Here is a 26,301-nt window from a genome sequence, read left to right on the forward strand (position 1 = left end):
AGTGTCGAAAACGATAATATATCACACGCTTCGGTCGGACTCGCAAATTTCGGCGGTGTGTGTGTGGCTGCGGCAGCCTTTTTCCACGTTTTTCCTATTAGCGGATATTTTTGCAATTGGCCTTGCCAGTGCATCATTTATATCGATAATTTAGCTAAACTTTAGCGAATTGTGGGTGCTTAGTGGGTGCTTCTTTGTTTGTGCAGCAATCACGGCAAAACCGGCGAATAGGACAAACCACATACACGAAAATGGAGGCACAAAAATTGACGGAACTGTTGCGCGCAACCATTGATCCAAATCCGGAGCAAAGGAAGGCGGCCGAGGATCAATTAGCACAAGTAAGTGACTAGCTAAATACACAGTAAGGTGCCTCGACACGGCCATCTATCTATACCCCACTGGCGCCATCGCCAACGCTTGAAGAAAACCATGTGCTTTTTTAATTGTTCGCTTTTAACCTCCCTCTCTCTGCCTATATATTCTATATAAGTGTATATATGTGTGTGTATGAGCGCATGTATGGGTATGTATGTGTGTCCGTGTGGTGATGTGCGGGCGTGCTAGTGTCAATAGTAAATTGATATTAGCCAAAAACATCAGAAGGCACCAACTATTTTTTGTTTGCCATACATTTAGCTGTGCCTCACAATTTGGCTTGCTGGCCCAACGGCACATTGGCCATGCGGCAACAAGTACTGCAGATGGGCGACGTGCGGGTGGTGCGTTTTCAACTGACAGAACGAATCCATACATACATGTGTGCGTGTACGCTGCACTGTGACTGAATTCATATAAAGTCAACAAGTTTACGTTCCAATTTTAGTATGTTTGATTATCTCAAACTTCCATTTTCTAACTCATTTCTTACTATCAAAGAAAAAATTAGATAATATTATGTCAAGAATTCTAATATACCTTAATTAAAAAATTGGTTAACATCTAGAATGTTATACTTTAAGTCTTCCGAGTAAAAAGCAAGATTTGTATTTAATTGACAGTAATTAAGTTCTCTTGGAAGTGCACACTATGAAACAGCATTTTAATTTCATTCAATTAGCTTAGCATTCTGTACCACTGTCCAAGAGTATCTTATTTTGTGGCTGAGTCAGCTTCTAACGATTTCCATGCCCCTCCTTATTCAATCGGTTAATTAACTTTATCAGCATATATTGCAAATTACTACTACAGTGTTCGAAGCTTCTTTAATGGGTAAACGCATGCCATTTACATATATATACATATAGCTTATAGATATATATACACGTATATATGTAGAAAATGTGCCTAGAATTTTAAGTGTTACGAATTGGGAGGAGCTTCGTAGCTGGTGCTACATGCATTGCTATTGTTTTATCAATACACGTTTTCCAATCTTTGGATTGGCATGCGAAATTGTATCCATTGTGTGTGCCACTAAATTATATTACTCATACGGCATACACCATGTTATGCGGCAGCTGTATAAACAAATCAACAGACGGAAAACCTATTTACACATGTTCTCTCATGTTCTATCGCCCAGATACACAAAATCATTGGTTTTGTGCCTACCATTCTGCAAATCGTCATGCAAACCACGCTGGAGCAGCCGGTGCGGCAGGCAGGTGCCGTCTATCTCAAGAATCTGATCAACAGCAGCTGGTCAGATCACGAGACAAAGCCTGGAGAACCCATACCATTTTCTATTCACGAACAGGATCGCGCCATGATACGCAGCGCCATTGTGGATGCTATTGTACACGCTCCGGAGCTGATTAGGTAAGATGCAATGACATAATGCAATATTTCATAAATTGATAAATCTAATCATGACTGTGATGTGTCCTCTACAGAGTTCAACTGTCTGTTTGTGTGAACCATATCATTAAGAGCGATTTCCCCGGACGTTGGCCCCAAGTAGTAGACAATATTAGCATATACTTGCAAAATCCAGATGTGAATGGCTGGAATGGCGCACTGGTCACCATGTATCAGCTGGTCAAGACTTACGAATACAAGCGATTCGAAGAACGTACGCCGCTCAATGAAGCAATGAATTTGCTGTTGCCAATGATTTATCAGCTCATGATGACGTTGCTCAACGATCAGTCGGAGCAATCGGTGCTGTTGCAAAAACAAATACTCAAGATTTATTATGCACTAACGCAGTACAGTCTGCCGCTTGATCTCATCACTAAAGAGATCTTCTCGCAGTGGATGGAAATCTGTCGCCAGATTGCCGATCGCGCTGTGCCCGACTGTTCACATCTGGATGATGATGAACGTACCGAATTCCCATACTGGAAGACCAAGAAATGGGCGCTGCACATTATGGTGCGCATGTTTGAGCGGTAAGTGTTGGGAAATCTCTTCTAAGCTTCCAATTTGATGACATTCCTTTAATTTACAGCTATGGCAGTCCCAGCAGCGTCGTTAGCGAAAAGTATCAGAAGTTCGCCGAGTGGTATCTTCCTACCTTTAGTTCTGGTGTATTGGAGGTTCTGCTCAAAATCTTGGATCAGTATCGCAATCGTGTTTACGTTTCGCCGCGTGTTTTAACCGATGTGTTGAACTATCTGAAAATTGCGTAAGTTTGCTTAATGTTAAATCAATAAGAAATTATATATATTTTTCTTGTTAGTGTGAGCCACGCATATACCTGGAAGCTGATCAAACCGCACATGGTAGCTGTTATTCAGGATGTCATATTTCCTATTATGTCATTTACCGACTCTGATCAGGAGCTATGGGAGAGCGATCCCTATGAATACATTCGCCTCAAATTTGGTAAGTACTAAAAGAAACATTCTTCATATATATTTATATCATCATACAACCTGTCGTCTACAGATATCTTTGAGGATTATGCCACGCCTGTACCAGCTGCTCAGTCGCTGCTGCATTCCGTCTGTAAGAAACGAAAGGGCATTTTGCCTAAAGCGATGAGTACAATAATGCAAATAATTACCTCGCCCAATGCGGACAACAAGCAAAAAGATGGTGCACTTCATATGATTGGCACATTGGCGGATGTTTTGTTGAAGAAAACGCTGTATCGTGATCAGGTCGAGTCCATGCTGACCACCTATGTGTTTCCGGAATTCCAGAATCCAGCCGGTCATATGCGTGCTCGTGCCTGTTGGGTTTTGCACTACTTCTGCGATGTTCAAATCAAGAATCCACAGGTGCTAGCTGAGACAATGCGCCTGACCACCAACGCCTTGCTGACGGACAAAGAGCTTCCCGTTAAGGTGGAAGCCGCCATTGGCCTGCAAATGTTCCTATCATCTCAAGACGAAGCACCAAAATATGTGGAGTCACAAATCAAAGAGATTACAAAGGAGCTGTTGACCATCATTCGCGAAACTGAAAACGAAGACTTGACAAATGTCATGCAGAAGATAGTCTGCACTTTTACGGAGCAACTACTGCCAGTTGCAACAGAAATTTGTCAACATTTAGCAACAACATTTAGTCAAGTGCTGGAATCGGAGGAAGGATCCGATGAGAAAGCCATTACGGCCATGGGTCTTTTGAATACAATAGAAACTCTGCTTAGCGTTATGGAGGAACATCCGGATGTGCTGCTTAATTTGCATCCGATTGTGATTAACGTTGTGGGTCATATATTCCAGCAGAACATTACCGGTAAGGTCATCTACGGCCGAGTGTCAAGGATTGGTTGATTCTAATTTGTCTGTATCACAGATTTCTATGAGGAAACGTTCTCACTTGTGTACGATTTGACATCGAAGTCCATTTCGGCTGAAATGTGGCAAATGCTAGAACTCATCTATCAAGTATTCAAGAAGGATGGCGTTGATTACTTCATTGACATTATGCCGGCGCTGCATAACTATGTAACTGTCGATACGCCGGCCTTCCTCTCCAATCCGAACCGTCTCTTGGCTATACTGGACATGTGCAAAACAGTAAGCTTATTATTAGACTTTGCTAGCCATGTTTAATATTACTTTAATTGGGTTTTGTTTAGATGCTAACTGGTAATCCTGGCGAGGATCCCGAATGTCATGCTGCTAAATTGATGGAGGTCATTATATTGCAATGTAAGGGACAAATTGATTCGGTGATACACATGTTTGTGGAGTTAGCTCTGTCGCGTTTGACACGCGAGGTGCAGTCATCCGAGCTGCGGACCATGTGCCTACAGGTGGTCATTGCAGCCCTATATTACAACCCACAGTTGCTGCTCTCCATCCTGGACAAGATGTCGCAACCAAACAACGAACCAATCAGCTCGCATTTCATCAAGCAATGGTTGCACGATACAGACTGTTTCCTTGGGTAAGTCACTACTTTATGAACTCAAATTGGAGACTTTCAAATATATTCGTTTCGTTTAGAATACATGATCGCAAGCTGTGTGTCTTGGGTCTGTGTACACTTATCTCATTGGGCGATGCCAAGCCTCAAGTGCTGAGCGAGGTTGCGAGTAAGATTGTACCTTCGCTGATACTGCTGTTCGACGGGCTAAAACGAGCCTACGAATCGCGTGCTCAGGAGGAGGAAGAGGAAGAAGAAGAGGAGGATGGTGATGATTGCGAGGGTAAGAATGAAAATAGACACAAATTAATATTAGGTAAAACTAACCTATCAATTGTTGCCTACAGAGGCCCTTTCAAGCGATGAAGATGAAATGGATGAGATGGCCCCCAATTATTTGGACAAGCTAGCCGATTTCTCCAAAACGAAAGGTGCTGTAGCTGGCTTTGAGGTGAAAGCCGAAATCAAGGATGACGATGAAGACTCTGATGATGAAGCAGAAGAGTCAGTTGGCGATTTGAATGAAACTGGTCTCGAAACATTCACCACGCCGATTGATGACGAAGAAAACGAGAGCGCTATTGATGAATATTGGACGTTCAAGGAAGTTATAACTGGTAAATCAAACTAAAGTTTATAATAATTCTATTATTACATTGTGCTGTTCTGTATTTGTAGCACTTTCTGCCCAAGACCAGCCATGGTACTCGTTGCTAACATCGAACCTAACACCCGAACAGGCCAAAGCGCTGCAGGATGTGGTCGTGACCGCTGACCAGCGAAAGGCGGCCAAAGAATCAAAACTAATTGAAAAGCAGGGCGGATTTGCCTTCCCTCAGACCACCGTGCCGACATCGTTTAAGTTTGGCTCTTAATTGACTGTGGGACACCGACTTATTAGTACGCTTTTCTTCTGACTTCATTGTTTCTCATATTCTTTCCATAACGAAAACAAAAAAGAAATAACTAACTAGTGGCTGGCACTTGATATGATGGCTGTTGAGGCAATCTCTAGATTCTCGTACATATTTTATGTACACACATTTACACATTTACACGTGTTGCATGCATCGATCGGTTGAGCGATGGATGGGTAGGGTGATCGCTTTATATTTATTGTAGATTTATATTTTAAATTTCTATTTTTGGCAATTCCATGCCAACTAAATTATAGTAACTTAAGTTGAAAGTCTATTGTATATCATTGTATGTAACTAAAAAGAAAAACTATTTAGAAGTCGTCTCATAGAATGAGATCGCGCCCAGCTAAGCATGGATCATACACACTCCAGCGTACAGTGGTCAGAGAATGAGAATTCAATGTAGAGCATTTCACTTACATTGTCTTTACACACATACACACACTTATATAACGTAATAGACGGAGCGATATTTTTGAAAAATAAAAACATTTTTAACGTTTGAATTATAACTATTCTATTTGTTTATAATTTGCAATGTTTCCATAGTTTGATGTCGAGTTGTGAGCTTTTTAAAATTGACCCTCCAATTTCAGTGCTGTGCAATGACAAAATTTGTATTAGATGTTGATTTTTACAAATGCATAGTATTGTGGAGGCTCACAGATAAATATTTGTATGGGTTCTGCCATTCACATGTAAATGCTGAATGTATTAATGCCGCGTTTGTTTATATTTTATGAACGTAAATTAATAAAGCTAAGATATGAAAATTGCTGTTGAAGGCTGCGCCCATGGCGAACTAGAGCGCATATATGAAACTATTGAAGGTATCGAAAAGGAACAGAACATTAAAATCGACCTGCTCTTGTGCTGCGGAGACTTTCAATCTACGCGAAATGTTACGGACTTACAAACAATGGCTGTGCCAAGGAAGTACATGGACATGTGCACCTTTTACAAGTCCGTATCTAAGCTTATAACGTATATAAATTTTATTTAATCAACTTGCTTACAGATATTACAGTGGTGAACTCGTGGCGCCCATTCTCACAATATTCATTGGGGGCAATCATGAAGCATCCAACTATTTGCAAGAGCTACCCTACGGTGGCTGGGTAGCACCTAATATATATTACCTTGGATATGCAGGTGTTATCACAGTAAATGGCATTCGTATTGCAGGCATCAGTGGTATATATAAAGGCCACGATTTTTTGCGCGGTCATCACGAATTTCCGCCATACAATGACAAAACATGTCGCAGTGTCTACCATGTGCGGCAGTTGGAGGTGTTTCGCCTGATGCAACTGTCCGGCAAGGTAGATATCTTCATGTCGCACGATTGGCCCAGGGGAATACAGGAATATGGCAACAAGGCTCAACTGCTACGGTTTAAACCACATTTTATGGAAGACATCGAAAGCGGACAGCTAGGCAGTCGACCGCTCGAAGAACTTTTAAAGGCTGTGCAACCTACATATTGGTTTGCTGCTCATTTACATTGTAAATTCGCTGCGCTTGTGCCACATACTAGGAATCATAAAAAATCAAGGAATGCCGACGATGCCAGCAGCAGCAGCAGTAACGAAAGTGAAGACGAAAATGAGGACGACGATAGCAACCAATTGCAAGAGAATGTAGTAGCAGCGCCAGTGCCTGTCACTAAGTTCTTGGCTCTAGACAAATGTCTACCACGGCGACGTTTTCTACAAGTATTGGACATACCCTCTAATGAGAGCAGTGAAGGCAAATTAACGCTAAAATATGATGCCGAATGGCTTTCGATATTGCGAACAACGAATCATTTAATTTCTGTAAAAGATAATAATTATTATTTACCTGGCAAGAAAGCAGGTAGTATTGAAGAGCGTTGTAATTTCACGCCCACTGACGAGGAGCTGGAGCACATACGCGCCAAATTCGAAAGCCTTAATGTGCCTGAGAACTTTTGTCGCACTGTGCTGCCATTCGATCCACATGAGGAGCACAATTACAAGCAAAAATATATTGAGCAAGCAAATCCAATGCTGAATCCACAGTCCAATGAGTTTTGCTCCATTTTGGGCATTGATGATCCACTTTGCTTGGCCATGCTGGCTAGTGGAAAAGATTTGCCCCAAACCGCTAGCTTGCTGGACAGCTCAATAGACGTTAAGGAGGATCAAGCGAAATTGGAGCAGGATATGCCTACATTAGTCGAACCTCTGGCAACGCCTCCAAAACGTAAATTAAATATGTCGCTACCAGCGCCAATTGTAGCAGTCGAGATAGACAAAAGCGTCATTGAGCTGCCCGACGAAATTGAAGAGCTGGCGACGGCTACCATAGCGGATTCAAAAGTGGAAGAGACTACACCCATTTGTATTAGTCCCAATCTGAAGAAACTAAAGAGACGAAATCAAAGCATATATCAAGCTGAAGATGACGATTAGCGTACGAATTTTATCTCGACCTCCTCAGATTAGGTATTGATTGTTTTGATCCCAAGCCAGTTTAAAGTATATAATAAAAAAGAGGCAATTTTATTTAAATAACACAGAAAATGCTTAATGTTGCGGATCCTACTAATACGCAGCATGTGATGTTCATGTTGAGTGGAAATAAATTAAGTTCACATTTTAACATACATTTTTTAAGGATATAATTCACTGAATGTCGGAGTCAGCGGCACCATAAACTTCGGCGGCACAAATAAAACAGCATTTCAGCACAGACTTGGGCGTTGGGGTTAAATCACAATAGTAGCTAGACGGCGACGGAATGCACTGCAACTGCAGCTCGTCGTCATCCGGCTTAGGGCGATAGAAGCGGCAAAGGCGTGGACCATATTTCGGCATATCGGCATCGTATGGAGGACTAAGTATATCGAAGAAGGCTGCAATGCCGTTGCCGGCTTGCGTAATCTGATGATAATTTCGTTTGCGGGGCGTTAGTAAAGCGCTGCATGATTCAGCTGTTACCACGCTGGGCTCCTCGGCGGTTACTTTGACCAGTGTTGGATTCTTCTCATACTGAACCATCTCATCGGCGGCCAGTTTCTGGGAGTAGCTCTGGATATGCAACTTACCCCAGATGCAGCGCAGTAGGCCATACATCATGGGATGATCATGCAGTGGAATTGAATTATTATCGCGCACAATGAACAAACTCATGGAGAAGCGCTCATCCTCGAAGATGTGCATATAACTGCATGGTGCTCGGGACACATTGGTGGCATCATCACGGAACAGCTCCTCCTTTATATGGAGATCACGATAAGTTAGCTCATCAGTTAACTGTTTCAGATGTTGCAGATTGGCATTGAAGCTGGCAAGATTGGCGCGATCGAAAGTCTTGAAGGCCTGGCGCAGTACGCTCATAAAATGGCTGGTCATTGCCACAAAAACTGCCGAAAATATTTCGCTTTATCAGGAATGCACCAGAATCGACCCTCACTGACGTCAATTGTATTTCGAATGGCGTTAGTTCGATACGAACCCTTGATAATCAGGCTGCACAGCAATTGCGGCTAACAAAAATTATAGATAAACAAATCCACAGCTGTTCAACAGTGTTGGGTAATGCCTTCAAACTATCGGTACAAAATGCAAATGAAAAATGAATGTTTTTAATTTTTCTTGAAAAATTTAATGGTTTTCCTAGCCTCCTGGCGTTGGAAATATGTTTAAATTTATATGTGCTATATGTAAGCTTGATTTGAACGGCAATATGTATGAACATGTACGGGCTTAATTCAAGTATTTTTTTTTTAATTAAGTCAAAAGCCAAATGACTATTTAAAAATAACCATATTATGAATTAATAGCCCCTATCCTTAGATTGTGTGGCGTGTGTCAGGATCCAGGACTTGTAATCACGTTTCTTCATCGACATTTGCTTGTGACGCGGATGCGTTGGACAGATGACATAACCACGCTCCTGTCGTACAACAACATAGCAATCCTTGCAACGCCGCTTTAAGCGTCCCTTCACTTTAAATCCTGCCACTTGCTGAACAAGTGCATTAAAAGGTGCCAACAGGGATACCAAATTAGTTGCGGGCACCAATTCCTGGCCAATGGCATTGTGAACCGCTGTTGTGGTTGTTGTGGCATTGGTTGTGGGACGCATTAACATGTGGAAGCCACGTGTGGCATTGATGCCATTCCATAGCCGTGCGCTACTCTGCAGTAATTTACTCGTAAAAGACATCTGTAAAGCGATTTTTGAGTTATATTTTTCTAATAATTACACAAACACGCACCTTTTACTACATTAGGGTTGCCAGAGTATCAATCATGAACTGCTGACTGAGTTGCCAACCACTCAAATGATTTCCACTATTCGAGTTAGACTGGAATAAACTGAACTAGATCGCTGCTCTTAAAATTAGCATGTTTAAAAAATTTGAATTTTATTTTTTATTAAATTCAGTTGGAGTTATTAATTTTTTTTTTCTTTTGAGAGTTGCATGGAATCGCTTTACGAGTAACATTAGTCGATATTAATTACTTCGGTCGCTCTTGTCTCCTCCAGTTTTGATCGTTTGCATTTAGTAGGACCGGCAAGTTCCTCATCCGAAGAATCAATTATTTCGGTAATATCCTCGTCATGATCATCCAATGTCTTGCAGGGCTTTCGTTTTGTAGCTGTTTTCTGTGCGCACTCTACTGTAAGTTTATCTGTTGCCGCGACAACTGTTTCTTCAACGTCTTCCTCAGCCTCATCATCATCCTCCTCAACTACGAGACAATCATCATCATCATCTTCGACTTCCGTAGGTCGGCTTCGTTTCGAGGTTGAGGGGCCATCATCTGTCGCATCGTTACCATTTGCCGTACGCTTACGAGAGCTGGGCTCCGCTTCAGGTTCCTCAGGCTTCTCCTCCTTGGGCTGGAGCTGATTTTTGTCGGCAATTACTTCGAATAGGACATCGTCCCTTTCCGCGTCGAAGTGCGCAATGATAATACTCAGCTCATAGCTCTGGAAAAAGTCATCGCATTTCAAAATAACGCCATCTACGATGTTCATATCAGTCAGCAGCTTTTGTTCATTACATTCAGTTTCGCCCTCCTCGGAAGAAATGACAATGGAGCCAGTCGATTCCACTGTCACATCTGGATTGACCATGTTCAAAGTCTTAATGAGAACCTCATCGCGGAATACTTTAATTTGGACACGTTTAGTATCAATGCGTAATGTTATGGCTGGATCACTGGCGCAGACATAACAACTAGGATTTGGCGGCGGGAAAAAGGCGTCCGGCACAAGAAATTGATTGCGGCCATTGACACGGAGTCGAGCATAGACAGCCTTGCACTGCTCCCACTTGGCCTGCAGAACGCTAAAAGCTCGGAGCACCGATATGCCTGCAGTTATCGCATTGGTGGTGGCAATGGCAGGAATAATGTTGCCAGCCATTGACTTAATTTCGAATCGGGACTTCCGCTCAATGTCAAAGATGTGCGAACGTACATTGGCACAGGCGGCGACAAAGTCCATAGCTGGCTGATCGTCCTTATCCCACACCAATGTGTCGTTGCCCTCCAGCTTAAGAAAAGCTGCGCTGAGCTCCTTGAGCGCATTGGCAAAGACATGAGCGCATTCCTCCACTGACCAAATCTTGTGCGTCTGACGTGCAAGCTCGGGCCCTTCAGAGCTGGTGCCGTCGGGCAATAGCGTGTCCCATTGCACTGGCACGGGCGCCTTGCGGGATTTCCACAGATTTGACATACGCAACAAATAGTTAATGTCCTCATTGAAGAACTTGTTGAACAATTTGCCAGCATCGTAGTTGCAATCCTTGGCCCATTGTCGAGTATTGATGCGAACTACGTTGCCATTGGCGGTGGCTGCCTCTGTTTCCTTTTGCTTATCCTTGCCAGGAGCATCACCAGCAGCTTCTGCATCTGTAGCTTCAGCTGCGGCTTCTTGTGCTTCCGGATCAGCTGCATCAGGCGAAATGTCTTCATCCTCAACAGATTCACCGAAAAGTTGACTAAACAATTCATTGTTACTAATACATTAATAAAAAAATATCGAACACAACTTACTTGAACAGATGCTTGGCCCAGACAATGCAGTGAATAGGCTCGGAGGGCGTGTTTCGTATGGTGCAGCCAGGAAAACTGCGTTGTTTCTCCTTGGGAGTGCATTCGTAGCACTGGGTTAATCCGCGTTTAATCAATTCGACCTGTCCATTGTAGCCGGATGTGCCACTTTCGATCAGTGGCACATCTGCATTGAGACACATCCGATTTACGTGATTTCTCGCTGCGCGATTGTCCAAGGCACTGAGCACCACATCGAACTTCTTAAAGAAATTGACGCCGTAGTCAGTGCTGCAAAGCAAGCAAATAAATTAGATTATGATATATAATGGATACGTTGTAATGCTTACGACGTAACGCTGTCATGGTAGGCCGTGATTTTTGCATCAGGATTAAAACTAAGGGCGCTTTCACGTGCTACCCGTGCTTTCGATTTGCCTACATGTTCGCGATGAAAAAGGAATTGACGGTTCAGATTACTCAGGTCAATGGTATCCAAATCGATCTGTGCGATAAAACTCATAATTAAATGAAAATAAATTAAACAAATTCAATTTACAATTTCAATATCCGTAAAGCCGCTGAGCACAAGATTTTTGAGCACTTCGCATCCAATGCCGCCAGCACCTACTACTAATACTTTTGATTTCTTAACCAATTCTTGTAACGTAGCGGGCAGAACACCATCAATTGCTGCAGCCATTATTTATTTTTTGTTTGATGATTTTTCACTTAACGCAATGCAAAATACAATTCGCAAATGACGCCGGCGGTCGCACATACACATATAAATTTTAACAAAAACAGTGCTGCACAACGCGAATTAGTATCGAACGCTAAGCTGTAATCGAATTTATAGTCTATCGGTACAGCTGTTGACAAATTATCACATTTCAAATATTTGTATACCTGGTCACACTGCTTTAATTGATTGTAGTAATAGCTTGTATGTGTGTTGTGTAGAAGCAGAAAACGGACGATTTAAATTTTAAGTTCTTGTTTATGCAGCACTACAACTGCGCGTCAACTGCAATTAAGAAAGAAGACCTTTTCATTCAAAAGAAAATTGTGGAGCTTGCTGAAACATAAGCATGACAGAAGTGCGACGCAGAAAGGCAGAAAACGATGTTGACGAGGTTGCTGCTGCTCTGACTGCCGCAAGCAGCGCAGCTGATTCTTCAGATCATGTAAGTTATCCAGGTCAATTCAGACTGAAACTATACAAATATCGGTAAATATGTGTATTCAGTAATTGCATTCCAAACTTTGCATAATTCATTGAAGCGCATAGAAAAAGAAGCGAATTGTATGTATACCAACACAACAAGATATATACTATATAAATGTATGCTTGTACGTGTATCCTACATTGTATGTTCAGTGTTTTTGTTATTCTCTGACGCACAAGCAGGTGGTAAAAGAGCGCCATCTAGAGAGACAACGAGAGAGAGAGAGAGAGAGAGTTTGCGTGTATTTGTATATAATGAGAAGGAGAGTGGAGAAAAACCAATAACAAATATACTAATACACAAATCTTACTGTGACATACATAGGCGCGCACACACACGTACGCAGCGATGGCAATAACAAAGACCCCGGTGTATTCCAAACAAATCCAATTAAGTGACCATTACGGAAGCGTCCCTAACAACCACCTAGCAACCACCCAACGACCTCATCGGCGTACTTTGACAATATGATTCTTTTATAAGGGCGCGCTCTGTTTGTCTATATGATAATGATAAGACCCCAGCCATAGGCTCCAACTAGCCTTGCAAATTTCTTATCAGAGTCCCGCCAAATTTTTGACAAACTAACAAAAACACGCCACTGGAACAACCAACCAGAGCCAAACAAGTAGAAACTTGGATAAATAGTCTAAATGTTCCGATTATACTTTGCACAATACTAAATAAATCAGCCGACGTCTTTGGACTTTGAGTTCGAACATTCTCAATTTTTTTTTCTATTTTAATTTCTATATATCGCTTTGATGATTGAGTGGCTGTTTGGCTTTGATAAAATTATTTCAGGTCGATTCGGAGGAGGAGAAAATACCAGAAGAGAAGTTCGTTGAGGAGCTGGCCAAGAATTTGCCCCAAGGCACCGACAAAACGCCTGAGATCTTGGACTCTGCTCTGAAGGATTTACCCGATCGGTATGTGCAAACAAAGATTTATGGTGTGTATATAAATAATAATAACGCGAGCTAAAGCATGCGCGAAATTCCAAAATTATTTCATTGTACAGCTGTGTGCAATCGGTGTGCAAATAACATCAAGAAACAAAAATAAACCATTTTTATACCCTGCAAAGTGTTGAAATTCATTAAAGTGTATTATGATTTTTTAAAAGTGTATATAAAAGTGTATAAACAGGGAACTCTATAGACTGTGTACATTCTTTATTAGAATCTAACTATGTCCTCTCTTTTAATATACAAGTCAAACAATAGTTCAAGCTGCGACCAGAGTATCTTCCTTCGTGCATTCTCGACTTCATTTTATTATTTTTATCTTTTCTCAAGTTAATAAAAGATAAAAGTATCATAAATAAACTTCATTGAAAGGCAACAATTATAACTATCTAATTCTAAATATTTAAAAATATTTGTTTATATATGAAGCGCATGGAATTATCCAAATGTTGTAGCTAAGTGTTTGTAATATATCTATTTATTTAATATGCAATTTGTTTATTTGTTTCGTATGCAAATGTTGTTTTAGATGGAAGAACTGGGTCATCCGGGGCATATTCACATGGATTATGATTTGTGGATTTGCATTAATCATCTACGGCGGCCCTCTGGCCTTGATGATTACGGTGCGTTAGCAAATGAAAAGGGTGCACACAGTGACATACAATTAACCATTTGTCAATACTTGTAGACGCTGCTCGTGCAGGTGAAGTGCTTTCAGGAGATTATCTCAATTGGCTATCAAGTGTATCGCATACATGGCCTGCCCTGGTTTCGCAGTCTCTCCTGGTATTTCTTGCTCACCTCCAACTATTTCTTCTATGGCGAACATCTAGTTGACTACTTTGGTGTGGTCATCAATCGTGTGGTAAGTGGCTTGCGCTATCCCCTACAGCTTCGAATGTGATGATTTGCTTATATTTAATTAAATTTCATTGCAGGAATACCTTAAGTTCTTAGTCACCTATCATCGTTTCCTATCGTTTGCATTGTATATCGTTGGGTTTGTCTGGTTCGTGCTATCGCTTGTCAAGAAATATTATATAAAGCAGTTCAGCCTATTTGCCTGGACGCACGTCTCGCTGCTAATTGTCGTCACCCAAAGTTATCTAATTATACAAAACATATTCGAGGGACTTATTTGGTTTATAGTGCCCGTTTCGATGATTGTTTGCAATGATGTCATGGCTTATGTATTTGGTTTCTTCTTTGGACGCACACCCCTCATCAAGCTGAGCCCCAAGAAAACCTGGGAAGGCTTTGTCGGTGGTGGTTTTGCAACGGTTCTCTTTGGCATATTATTCTCATATATTTTGTGCAATTACCAATACTTTATCTGCCCCATTCAATATTCGGAGGAACTAGGTCGCATGACAATGTCCTGCGTACCCAGCTATCTGTTTACGCCGCAGGAATACAGCTTGAAATTGGTAAGCAACGATTAATATACATACACAGTATGGTTTCCCTAATGAGTATTGATTTGTTTGTCAATTTTCTGCTTTTTCAGTTTGGTATTGGCAAAACGTTGAATATTTATCCATTCGTTTGGCACTCAATCTCGCTGAGTCTGTTCAGCTCTATAATTGGACCGTTTGGTGGCTTCTTTGCTTCTGGTTTTAAGCGTGCATTTAAAATTAAGGTAAGTCCATGTGCAGTTGCATTTAATATCTACGTCTTTGATTCAAATATTTTTCATACGTTCAGGACTTTGGTGACATGATTCCTGGCCACGGCGGCATAATGGATCGTTTCGACTGTCAGTTTTTGATGGCCACCTTTGTCAACGTTTACATTTCAAGTTTTATCAGAACTCCATCTCCGTCTAAACTTTTGACGCAGGTTTGTTAAAACTTCAACATATATATATAGCCAGATTTAAACTGTGCCTCCTTTACAGATTTATAATCTTAAACCGGATCAACAATACCAAATTTATCAGTCATTAAAAGACTCGCTTGGCGACATGCTAAACTAAAAATATTAGACAACAACAACTGTTTGCTTTAGTCGTACGTCTCTTTATATATCTATATATATTCATTATGAATGGAAATTTATTTTCATGTATATATGCATTAATGTGTATATGCATTAATATATTTATTTCTAATTATGAACATTCGCCAAGCGCTATTTGGATGATGTAAAGGGCCCCAAATACTGATTCAATTGAATCGAACACTATATCTGCATAGTTTTAATTTCTTGAGCATAATTTTTTTGTTATGTTTTTAGTTATAATTTAGAATTTTGTTGTTATTTACGATTTTTTAAGTTATTTCAGTTACAATTACTATTATGATTAATATTATGATAATGGCATTATACAGTGCAATTGCAATCCGATTACCGGTGATTTGTTATTAAGCGATTCCATTAATTTTAATCAAACTACAATTGCGTTATGAGATTGACCTTTTACAAATTCGAATTAAACACTGCATGTGAAAGCCAGCGAAAGGCAAACAGCAACAACTACAACTAATCGAGCGATCCAATGAAATGAATTTAATGTTTATATGTTCTAGTGTGTGAATTTACAAAACAAAAACAAAAAAAATATATATAGATATATATATATGTATATCTAGTACATATATGTGTACTTCTTCACTTATTATTAAATTAATAAAGAAGCTCTACGCAGCTACGTCGAGAGCCGAGTTTAGTCATGCCAGAGAAGAGGCGCGCCTAGTTTAGATTGTGAAATGTTCTTTAGTAAATATTTGTAATTTAAAACATCATTTTTTGGATGAGCATTTTAGTTTGTTAACTTAACAATATACGTACGATCAAGTATCTAAAGACTTTCAATTTATGTTATGCTTATTTCTAGTGCAATACAAACAATAGTTGAATATTTTTATTTTGTTTCTCAGTTATCTAACGGGAAGTAAATACATTCAGTAGAAACTTTTGTGTGTGCATGAATATATATTTATATGCATAGTTCCTTTTGAGAATGAGATATCATTTTAATGAAAATATTCCGTTGACTCCTCAAATTCACATTAGAGTTGAGCAACTGTTTTATATATAAGATCAGTCTCTATTGATGTTACAAAACTAAATTGAAATTAATAAAAGCAAAAAACTTAAGTTTATTGGTGTTGAAAAATATATAACAAAACAGGTTTTAGGGGAATTATATATGTAAGTTAATTTATACATATTGTTTTAAATTTGTACGTAATATGCTAGGGCACTTGGGTGGTGCAAATATCAATTGCAGTTATCACTTGGACGTCGACGCTGTATCATCCGTAATTTCAATTGGTTTTGTTAGCATCTTACTAATTAGGGACTTCTGCAAATCCTCAACTTCTTCGCGCACCAGATCAAAGTAAACTTTACGATTGCGCGCATCGTCCAGCAAGTGACGCCATATATTAACAGCCTGTTGAAGGGCAGGTAGTATAATAAAATATTAACTTGATTTATAGTTATGTCTTACCTGCAGATCATCAAAATTTCCACATATAACTAGACACCGAGTCGGTCTAGTGATTGCCACATTAAGACGCTGATAGTTAGTGAGGAAGCCAACGCCGCGTGTCCGTGCATTCGATAGGATGATAACATCCCGCTGCTGGCCTTGATATGCGTCCACTGTGTGCGGTGTAATATTCATGTGGCTGGGTATTACCTGACTAAGCGTGTAGCAATGACTGCTATAAGGGGAAATCAGTCCATAAGTAAAGCGTTTCACAGGCATCAGCTTATCCATCTCGACGAGCAACTTGGCCACAAATCGTGCCTCCTCATCGTTACTAATGCTACGACTGCTTGCATCGTTGGTGTCCCTTGTATAGCTTAAATTTATGACACAGTATGGTATAAAGGGTGAGATCAATTTGTGGGTGCATTCGGCGTTGACCAGCTGATTATCATAGAAATAGCTATTGGGCCATTTGCAAATCTCTGGATGCATACGATATTGCTTGCTCAACTTAAATACTTTAGTATGAACAAGATGATTGCCTCCCAGCTTATCCAGATGCTGTTTCAAGTTCCGCTGTATGCGATCGAACATGGAATTACCTAGACCAAATTCAATTGCCTTTTGGGACAGTACCGTAGCAGGTAACTGCTGAGTATCACCCACTAGGACAAGACCCCTCACACCAAAACGCAATGGCAGCAGGGTCCACGGTTCAGTGCACTGCGTTGCTTCGTCAATTATGCATATATCGAAGTAGTCTATAAAGTTGGCTAGCTTAACGCAGCTGGAGAGTGTAGTGCAGACAATGTTAGCTCGTTGCAAAATCATCATGGAATACTCGTGCTCTTCCCTTGGAGTTAGTCGCGGGTTTAGTTGCTGCATCACCAAGCGCAATTGTTTTTCCTTGGAATTCAGCTGACTTTGTATATAATTGATTTGAGCAGGAAGCTTTTTGATTTCTTCAATTTCCTTTTCCAGCAGTTGTTGCTGCCTCTTTAGCGTCTCAATGTTTTCGGCCGACATACGATTGCGCTTTTCAGCGAGCTTCTTGTTAAGAAAGCAATCCAGCGATACATCGCGCACATTTGGATCAATTTTCTCAAAGAAGCCAAAGCGCACAAGCTCAAATTGCGAATGGCTCATAGCCGAGCGAGCACGTTTCAAATACCCTGCGATATTATCTACGGCTGCATTGCTATGAGCACATATGAGAATCTTGCGATCAAGCATAACATTGCTGGTACCATACATGCACTGGAGAGTTAGATTCGAGATAACCACTGACTTGCCCGTGCCCGGTGGGCCCTGTATTAGTGTTATACCAGGCGTCGAGTCGTCAATCAAACGACTCCAAGTGCGTTGGCAAATGTCAATTTGATGATCATTCATTCTCCTGTATCCTTTGTAATCAGCTTGCTGTATTAGTTTGTTGTCATACGAAAATACATTTTCGCTGGGATGCAGTATTCGTTGAAAGAGCGGCGACCGACCCATCAAATAAATCGCATTGAAAGCGCCCATTTCCACGCGTATATTATCGACAATGGGCCGTACAGTTAATGTCTTGCAAGAGTTGAGCAGACCTAAATCGATGCCCTCTTGCAAAATCTCGAAGCATAGCTCGTATATGTCGCCTGTAAATGTATGGGAACTATAAAAACATAAAAGTCTGATTTTTTAATTTACATACCAGCTATGCGTTGAACGCGAGATAGTGAAGCAAACGTCTCTTTCAACTTAGTGCCACTACTTATAGTGTACAGATCAAATCTCTTATCGATCTTGCTATTGTCTAAGGATGAGAAATCATTAAGAAATTCAAATGTAAAAGAGAATAAAGTGAATTACATCTAGTATTGAGCACATAGCGAGGTCGGTTACGGCAGTTTGAATTTGAAACGGTTTTCAGGTTGACTTCAAACGTAAAATGAGAAATTTTGTAGTCGCGTTCTATGGTGGTCAGCAATTCCAGTTTCATCAGTGGTATGAAAATTCTATATTTGTAAATAAAAACTCCAATTGAAGCATTCTATAATAAGATCTAAGTTAAGCTCTACATACTCTTTGTACTGTTTATAGCTCTTGAACTCATTTGGAATGGGTATTAAAACCTCAGACTCTGTCACTGCATCCGCGCTGCGAAGTTGTAACCATTGATTTGCCCAGCTCAGAATGTTTCCCATTATCAAATCGCTGAAGTTTTCCAATTTACCTTGTGCCTGCGACCAAGCGCGACGCTCCGCGTACGTACTTAACGTTATTTTCTTAGTATCCTTGATATTACCTACTTTTCGATAAGCACCTTCAACCCTTTCGATTATTTTGATTTGAATATTGTCGCTAAATCGAACACGTCGACTGTTTTTCGCGCGCATTTCGCGCTCGTGGCGCAAATCAAATTCGCGTTCCATTTCGGCAAATGAAACGCGATTGCAAGTCCTTTGATTGCGCGCCCGTTCCGCATCTTTGCGTACTTTCGGACGGCTCGTTTGGTCAGGTAGATTCTTAATTAAGTCTAAGGCGCACAGCTGCTGTGAGAAAGATTCTATGGTAGCCCGCCGCTGGGGTGCTGGCTTTTTAGGCTTTGCCTGAGCATTCTCAAGTCTGGGCTTTTTTGTTGTTGGTGGCTGTACTTCTTTGCTTAGAAAATCACCACGATTGCAATTACCCAGCGTAGGTATGTTCGTTATCTTTCGTTTATGTGCATCAGCGCGCTTCGCCGTGTCATTTGGCTTGGGTTTATCAGTTAATTTTTTCAACTCCTCACGACGTTTTTCCTTGATTTCTTGGCACTCGCGCTTTTTGTCCTTCGGTTTTTGAAACCATTTTTTTTTCATCTGTGCCTGGTAGTCCAGTGAGCGTTGTCTATCTAGAATTTTATTTTTGAGCTCATTTTCCTTGCTTGTTGCTGAAAGGCCCCGCAGCTTGCCACGATTTTTGGGCAAATGCGGTGGCTCAATAACCACCGGTCCACGATTGCTTTCGAGGTGTTTTGCGGATGAGCTATCAACATTTAATGGCGGTTGTAAATTGCTTGAAGACAAATTCTTTGTTGCGTCTATGGACTGGTCTGACGAATAGGATCTGTCTAAGAAACGTGCGTTAACTGACGATTCAACTTCTGCTACAGCCACTATTTTCTTAGTAGGAAGTTCTTCTCTTTGGTCTACCGTTGGTATACGTGACAAACTCGTGGGGCTTTCAATATAACAGGATTTGGATCTACTTAACAAGCGGGGACTGCAGTTTTTTGTGGGTATTTGAGCGACTGGAATTGGCAATTCATTAAGTTTGTCTGCAGTTGGTGACTTGGGCAAGGCCAAGGGCCGTTCCATTAAACAGGATTTGGATCTGCTTGCCAACCGTGGACTACTTTTTTTTTCAGCTTTTCCGGGTTTTGAAGGTTCTGGTGGAGACGTTTTAACACATAGATTCTTAACTTCCTTGTTCCCTACCGTTACAGGTATTTGGGGCTTTAAAGGCGACAGCATGACATCTTCGACATAGCAGGATTTGGATCTTTTTGACATACGTGGGCTACGATACTTTACAGGTGTCTTCGGCTCTTCTGCAGGTGAAGTTTTCATTGGGTCTGCGGCTAACATCCCCTTTGGTGATTTTAATGGGCTTTCTACATAGCAAGATTTAGATCTGTCTTGTAGACGTGAGCTGCGTTTCGTACTGGGTGTCCTGGTCTCCGGAACGGGTACCTCGTTAAGCTTAGAGCGCGTTGAAACCGTTTTGCTACGTTTGCGTGGTGTGGACTTTTTCTTTACTGTTTTTACATCCATTTCGTTCTCCGGAATACTAGCAAATGGCACCAAGACTACCTCCAACTCCTGCAGATTATTATCAACCCTTTTTTCAGATTGATCAGAAAAAGGTTTGGTTTTAGGGCTGCTCTCGCAAGAATTTTGCAATTGAGACAAGTCCATCGTTTTTAGACGCACGTTACATTTGCGTATCTTTGGTTTTTGTGGTGTATTGTTATCGGCTGAAAGAAAATGGGTTCAGAATTTTGTAAAAGTGTATAAAGACGATATTTACCGGGAGAGTCATCTTCGCTGCTTTCAATACGAAGCGCATGGGATCTCCGTTTCATCAAAATTGGTAGATCTGAGATATTATTGTCGGTATCACTCTCCAAATTTGTATCATTAAACAACTGCAGAGCCTGTTCCTCGACAGTATTAGCGTCATTTAATTCATCTTCCTCATCAAGTGGATAAACCTGAGACATTATATTCTGGGTAAGTAGTTTGGATGACCAGTCAGCCACTTTGCTGTAGAGTTCATCGTCCTCATCCTCGATAAGTATAATTTCATCGTCATCAAGTTTTGTAGCTATTTCCTTTTTGATCCACGTAGCTGCTGGCTCAAAATCTTCTTTTTCCTGTTGGCTAAAATGCTCCTCATCGCTAAGATCTTGTGGGGCATCGGCCATTTCATCTTTCATTTCACGCAGCATAGCTTGGGACAGTTCAAAATTCTCATCATAGTCATCCTCGTTGTCATCCACAATTACCAGATCGTCCTCCGAAATTTTGTCTGACTTAACAGGCAATTGTGGAGGTGGCATGTCTGGATTTTCAACATTATTTTCTAGTTTCGGCAACTTAACCTCGTCTAGCAGCTCTAATTCATCGCCATCGTGTAATTTTTCGCCAGATATGACAATGTTATTGTTGTTTAGCTGCTTGAAGACATAAGGATTGATTTGAAAAACCGATTCAAGCAATTCCTCATCGGGCTCGCCGAATATGTTTTCTATCTGTTTCGTTGCCTGAGACAGTAGCTCCTCCTTTACTTCTGGCAACTTAGGCAAATGTATTGGGCGATATGCATTTGTACTTTTTGTGCTCTTATCAGCTGCATTCTTCACATTGCTGGCCTCAAGCTTTTCTAATTCCGGCCCATCCACATTATTATTAATGACAATTCCCGTTGGTCTGGGCGGTGTCTCATCAATCTCTTCATCGTCTGATATGATGACAATGTCTGCAGCATTTGGACACATTTGTTTCAACTGAAATATGCCATAGTTCGGAGGAACCACAGCATCCAATGACTCAACTTGGACCCCAAGACCAATTCTATCGCCAGATATAAGCGATCGGATCTTGACTTCGAGTTTGGTTTCATTTATAAAGACGCCATTTAGTGCGTTCTTTTAAAAATAAAGAGAAAAGTATTAATATAAAAAAATTTTTCTTGAGCATGCAATAGAAGACTTACTAACTGCTCCACGCTGACGACGTTTTCACTATTTATAATAAATTTCGCATGCTGTCGGGACAAGAAGTCATATTCTTTTAGGACAATCTTGCAACACGAGTGCCTGCCGATTAAATTGTCCCCGGGGTGCAGAATCAATTTTTTCCCGGTGCTTACATGCTCCAAGTACCAATAACTGCCTCGTGCATCCATTCCGGAAGTGCATTGAACGAAGTTGCGAAATAAAATCGCAAATAAGACAATAAGACTGCAATCCAAAAATTTCTGCGCTCAATAATATGAAAAATAATATTGTAAGTGTGACCATATACGATATCAAATAAAATCTCTAGGAATCTAGGTAATCTCTAGACTTGAAACATAAAAATACCACAAAAATACCATCGATTAAATAAAATACTGAGGCATTTGGGAGTCTGAGTGGCAACCCTATCATATGAAAAATCAGCTGGGTTTTACTGTATTTTGGCGCGCTGCATTTGAGAATGTTTTGTGTTCACAATGTCCAAAAGACAGCTTGCAGACAAAGGTTCAGCAGAAAATAATGTACTTGCTAAACGAATTTGTGTCGAGAATAATAAACCAACCGCAGGCGGTGCCGGGTACATGGAAATGAGCGAGAGTATTTTTTGGCCTGACAATGATGCCAGTTTCTTTTCAAATGCCAAGTTGGAAGAATTGTTTAGCGGACAAAACAATGTGGTATCTGCACCTTTCACTAGTCAAACCAGTAATAAGTTCCATCAGAGCCAGTCTGATGACAGTCTCTTTGGTGATATTTCATTGCCCAGCACCGGAGAAACGGCGCCGGCAGCGCCAAAGACTGAACTTTCCCAGAACAGTGCAAAAGAGCAGAATTTTAAAGAGATCAATCTCAATGACTTGACTGTAGCTGAAATGGAGGATATTTTTAATGGCGGTGATGATTATAGCGATCCCGTTGTACAAAATACACAACTTTTTATGGATGCAGTGGCTTTTAAAGTGCCCAAATCCCCAGAGAGACCACCAATGCCTGCTACTCAACCCAAAGAGGACTCCATGTCAATGTCCTTTATATCCAAGTCCATTTTGGATGGTATTGTGCAGGGCACACAGTATGCAACATATGAAGCTCTACAGAATCGATCCGTGATACAGGCGCATCAAGACCTTGCGACTCTGGATCAATTGGACTGGCAGACGCAGGCTTTTGCCGAATTCGAAACCTCCAAGGAAGCGCACAACAACGGCTTTCCTAGTAAGGGCGATTTTTATGGACTACCAGATAAGGTGAAAAAATTAATATTTGAGCACAAGGGCATCAAAAGTTTATATGGTAAGTAAGTTGTTAATGGCATACTAAAGCTAATACTAATAAAAAATACTTTCAGAATGGCAGGATGAGTGTTTGAATCTGCCTGCCATACATAAGCGTAAGAACCTTATTTATGCTTTGCCGACTAGCGGTGGCAAGACCTTGGTTGCCGAAATTCTAATGTTGCGAGAGTTGCTTTGCCGAGAACGCAATGTTCTCTTCATATTGCCATATGTGTCCATAGTACAGGAGAAGGTGAGCGCCATGTCGCCTTTTGCCATTGCACTCGATTTCATTGTGGATGAGTATACGGCGGGCAAGGGCAAATGCCCGCCTCAGCCACAACGCAAGCGACGCAGCCTCTTTGTTGCATCTATTGAGAAAGGCGCCGTGCTCATGGATAGTCTGATTGATGCACAGAGGCCACATGAAATTGGCCTAGTCGTTATTGATGAACTGCATTTGATTGGCGAACGAGGACGTGGAGCCACGTTGGAGGCTTTCTTAACCAAGGTCATGTTTTTGAAAGGTACTCGTATATTTACGTACAAACATTTATGTATGTATGTAATTGTTTGATAACGATTTTAGCCAATATTCAAATTGTGGGCATGAGCGCTACCATTGGCAATCTGAATGAAATCTCATCTTTTCTTAATGCGGATGTGTATACGCGAGGCTTTCGTCCGGTGGAGCTTAAAGAGTATATTAAATGTGGACATGATTTGCTTGAAATCAATTCTGCTGGACAAACACTTGAGGAAATTTTTGTGCCTAAGCGTAGTGTTAGCTATAATGTAAGTGTGGCTGCTCCTTACTTGTCTATATTTTTGATAGTTTTACCCCTTTTATAGTACAGCGCAGCTGTGGAGCGTGCCGATCCGGATCATCTGGCGGGTTTGATAACCGAATGTGCACCGGAGCATTGCTGCCTGGTCTTTTGTCCCACACGTAAGAACTGCGAGAATGTTGCGCTGCTACTAAGTCGTATTGTACCTAAACAAAAGTTCTTTGAGCATCGGCAGAGCGAAAAAGCTGATCTCATGAACGCTCTCGATAAGATGTGTGGCGTTCTCAGTCCCGTATTGGCCAAAACATTGCCTTATGGCATTGCCTATCATCATTCTGGCCTTACTACGGACGAGCGCAAATATATAGAAACTGCCTATCGTTTCGGGGTTATCACAGTCATTTGCTGCACTTCCACGCTGGCTGCAGGCGTCAATCTGCCCGCCAAGCGTGTTATTATACGTGCGCCCTATGTGGGTCAAGAATTTTTGACGTTGTGCAAGTATAAGCAAATGGTAGGACGGGCTGGTCGTGCTGGTCTTGGCGAGGCCGGCGAAAGTATTCTCATCACTCAGAGCAAGGATAATGCACTGGTGGGACAAATGCTCTTCTCGCCCATGGACAAAGCGCTAAGCTCCCTGGATCAGTTCGAAGCTGTTGGCTTGCAGGTAAGTCTGTGCAATCCGTAATTCCAATTCTTTACTGAGTTTTCACTGATTTCCAGTCTTTAATACTAAGCGTTATTGGGTTGAATCTTGCTGATTGTAGACGTGACCTCAATCGCCTAGTGAACAGTACTTTGCTAGCCGTACAGGCCGCTGCCTTGGAAATAGCTGTGGATGAGTTGGTGCTGCGCATTCTGCGAGATATGTTTAAAAACAAGGTGCTGCAACTAAGAGAGAAGACGCCCAAGAGCAAGCCCAACAGCTCGGATATTATGACTACACAAGATATTAATCTGAGCGGTCGTTCGGCACCCGATCGCCGTCTGCTTATTAGCCAATCTACGCGCTTTCAGCTTACCAGCATTGGACGCGCCGCCTTCAAGGCGGGTATAGACTACAAACGCACCTTTGTTATACACAAAGAACTGCAGCTGGCGCAACAGCAGCTCATCCTAACCAGCTATGTGCATCTGTTGTATTTGGTTGTTTGCTTTAATTCAAATGAGCGTGGGGATGAGCTGATACCTGCTGATGCGACCATACTCTTTCGCGAGTACACCTCACTCTCGGCCCAGACCCAGGCGCTGTTCAAGCAGCTGGGTTTTACGGAAGCGCATGCCGCCAAGTTAGCCAAGACGCAGTCGGTGCAGGGTCCATTAGCTCTCCAATTGAATCGACTATACAAAGTGCTCATTCTATCTGATGTGCTCGGCCTACACCCTTTACCCAGCATCGCCAGCAAGTACAATGTAGAGCGTGGCACGCTGCAACAACTGATCAGCCAGAGCTCTGCAGCTGCCAGTGCCATCGTTCGCTTGTGCGAGCAAATTGATGAGTTCTGGTGCTATAAGCCTCTGTTCGAGCGCATCAATCATAAAATGGATCGCTGTGGCACGCTGGAACTGGAGCCGTTGCTTGAGCTGCCTGCTGTTAAGATTGTGAGTGCATGCATCTATTTTAACATAGTATTATTTACAATATTGTTGTATTATTTAGAATCGCGCCAAGCAGCTTTATGCCGCAGGCTTGAGAACTATAGAGGATGTAGCCAAGATTCGACCATTCGAATTAGTAAAAGCTGTGGAATTTATGCCTATAAAGGTGGCCAACGAAATTATATCAGCTGCCAAGGTTAGTTCGATGAAATCTAAGCTTATATACTGTATTTACATTTATATATCTTCTCTATTATCTAGATAATTCTAATGAAGAAGCTGGATCATTTGGAGGAGGCAACGGAAGCTCTAAAGAGCTGCCTCTGCACCAGCGAAACGTAAACAAGTTCAATGTAAATAAGATTTCGAAAATCAATTTCTTTAGTTGTTTTGTATCATATTTTAATTTTGTTTAAGCACTCGACTTGAGCCTAGAATACAGCTTAAATATTAACGCGCACACAAAATGTTGTCTTGCATACTAAATTTAAATTAATTTGTTTTCATTTTCTTGTTGTCC

The 26,301-nt window shown here is 41.3% G+C and overlaps 8 protein-coding genes across 8 annotated transcripts; 4 read left to right on the forward strand and 4 right to left on the reverse strand.

The window, feature by feature from the left end:
* The first annotated feature begins 9 nt into the window (after positions 1–9).
* LOC111601728 (importin-7) lies at positions 10–5,671 on the forward strand. The gene is made up of 11 exons (XM_023318451.2): positions 10–341; positions 1,526–1,761; positions 1,836–2,333; positions 2,393–2,569; positions 2,624–2,769; positions 2,833–3,630; positions 3,691–3,914; positions 3,977–4,287; positions 4,347–4,549; positions 4,614–4,883; positions 4,945–5,671. The coding sequence occupies exons 1-11, from the start codon at positions 252–254 to the stop codon at positions 5,139–5,141; spliced, it is 3,150 nt and encodes a 1,049-aa protein (XP_023174219.1). The 5' UTR covers positions 10–251; the 3' UTR covers positions 5,142–5,671.
* A 160-nt stretch (positions 5,672–5,831) lies between these two features.
* On the forward strand, positions 5,832–7,636 carry LOC111601731 (lariat debranching enzyme). The gene is made up of 2 exons (XM_023318453.2): positions 5,832–6,149; positions 6,205–7,636. The coding sequence occupies exons 1-2, from the start codon at positions 5,953–5,955 to the stop codon at positions 7,619–7,621; spliced, it is 1,614 nt and encodes a 537-aa protein (XP_023174221.2). The 5' UTR covers positions 5,832–5,952; the 3' UTR covers positions 7,622–7,636.
* A 183-nt stretch (positions 7,637–7,819) lies between these two features.
* LOC111601734 (2-aminoethanethiol dioxygenase) lies at positions 7,820–8,736 on the reverse strand. Its single transcript, XM_023318458.2, has 2 exons — positions 8,667–8,736; positions 7,820–8,574 (listed from the first exon to the last, which is right to left on the reverse strand). The coding sequence occupies exon 2, from the start codon at positions 8,561–8,563 to the stop codon at positions 7,835–7,837; it is 729 nt and encodes a 242-aa protein (XP_023174226.2). The 5' UTR covers positions 8,564–8,574; positions 8,667–8,736; the 3' UTR covers positions 7,820–7,834.
* A 116-nt stretch (positions 8,737–8,852) lies between these two features.
* On the reverse strand, positions 8,853–9,508 carry LOC111601735 (39S ribosomal protein L36, mitochondrial). The gene is made up of 2 exons (XM_023318459.2): positions 9,433–9,508; positions 8,853–9,380 (listed from the first exon to the last, which is right to left on the reverse strand). Exon 2 carries the CDS (start codon positions 9,378–9,380, stop codon positions 8,988–8,990), a length of 393 nt encoding a protein of 130 aa, XP_023174227.1. The 5' UTR covers positions 9,433–9,508; the 3' UTR covers positions 8,853–8,987.
* A 74-nt stretch (positions 9,509–9,582) lies between these two features.
* LOC111601729 (SUMO-activating enzyme subunit 2) lies at positions 9,583–11,935 on the reverse strand. Its single transcript, XM_023318452.2, has 4 exons — positions 11,778–11,935; positions 11,569–11,723; positions 11,222–11,509; positions 9,583–11,166 (listed from the first exon to the last, which is right to left on the reverse strand). The coding sequence occupies exons 1-4, from the start codon at positions 11,919–11,921 to the stop codon at positions 9,663–9,665; spliced, it is 2,091 nt and encodes a 696-aa protein (XP_023174220.2). The 5' UTR covers positions 11,922–11,935; the 3' UTR covers positions 9,583–9,662.
* A 193-nt stretch (positions 11,936–12,128) lies between these two features.
* LOC111601732 (phosphatidate cytidylyltransferase, photoreceptor-specific) lies at positions 12,129–15,448 on the forward strand. Its single transcript, XM_023318454.2, has 8 exons — positions 12,129–12,405; positions 13,252–13,376; positions 13,945–14,041; positions 14,107–14,283; positions 14,357–14,845; positions 14,926–15,057; positions 15,123–15,257; positions 15,316–15,448. The coding sequence occupies exons 1-8, from the start codon at positions 12,310–12,312 to the stop codon at positions 15,391–15,393; spliced, it is 1,329 nt and encodes a 442-aa protein (XP_023174222.2). The 5' UTR covers positions 12,129–12,309; the 3' UTR covers positions 15,394–15,448.
* Positions 15,449–16,561: 1,113 nt separating this feature from the next.
* LOC111601693 lies at positions 16,562–22,402 on the reverse strand. Its single transcript, XM_023318404.2, has 7 exons — positions 22,096–22,402; positions 20,908–22,027; positions 18,922–20,854; positions 18,709–18,854; positions 18,551–18,652; positions 16,873–18,494; positions 16,562–16,815 (listed from the first exon to the last, which is right to left on the reverse strand). The coding sequence occupies exons 1-7, from the start codon at positions 22,285–22,287 to the stop codon at positions 16,654–16,656; spliced, it is 5,277 nt and encodes a 1,758-aa protein (XP_023174172.2). The 5' UTR covers positions 22,288–22,402; the 3' UTR covers positions 16,562–16,653.
* Positions 22,403–22,561: 159 nt separating this feature from the next.
* LOC111601689 (helicase POLQ-like) lies at positions 22,562–26,140 on the forward strand. Its single transcript, XM_023318398.2, has 7 exons — positions 22,562–23,413; positions 23,469–23,921; positions 23,984–24,189; positions 24,247–24,849; positions 24,906–25,784; positions 25,843–25,977; positions 26,043–26,140. The coding sequence occupies exons 1-7, from the start codon at positions 22,597–22,599 to the stop codon at positions 26,121–26,123; spliced, it is 3,174 nt and encodes a 1,057-aa protein (XP_023174166.2). The 5' UTR covers positions 22,562–22,596; the 3' UTR covers positions 26,124–26,140.
* The last annotated feature ends 161 nt before the right edge of the window (positions 26,141–26,301 follow it).

This window comes from Drosophila hydei, unplaced genomic scaffold (assembly GCF_003285905.1).
Source record: "Drosophila hydei strain 15085-1641.00,03,60 unplaced genomic scaffold, DhydRS2 tig00000001-arrow-pilon, whole genome shotgun sequence".
Lineage (NCBI taxonomy): Eukaryota > Metazoa > Arthropoda > Insecta > Diptera > Drosophilidae > Drosophila > Drosophila hydei.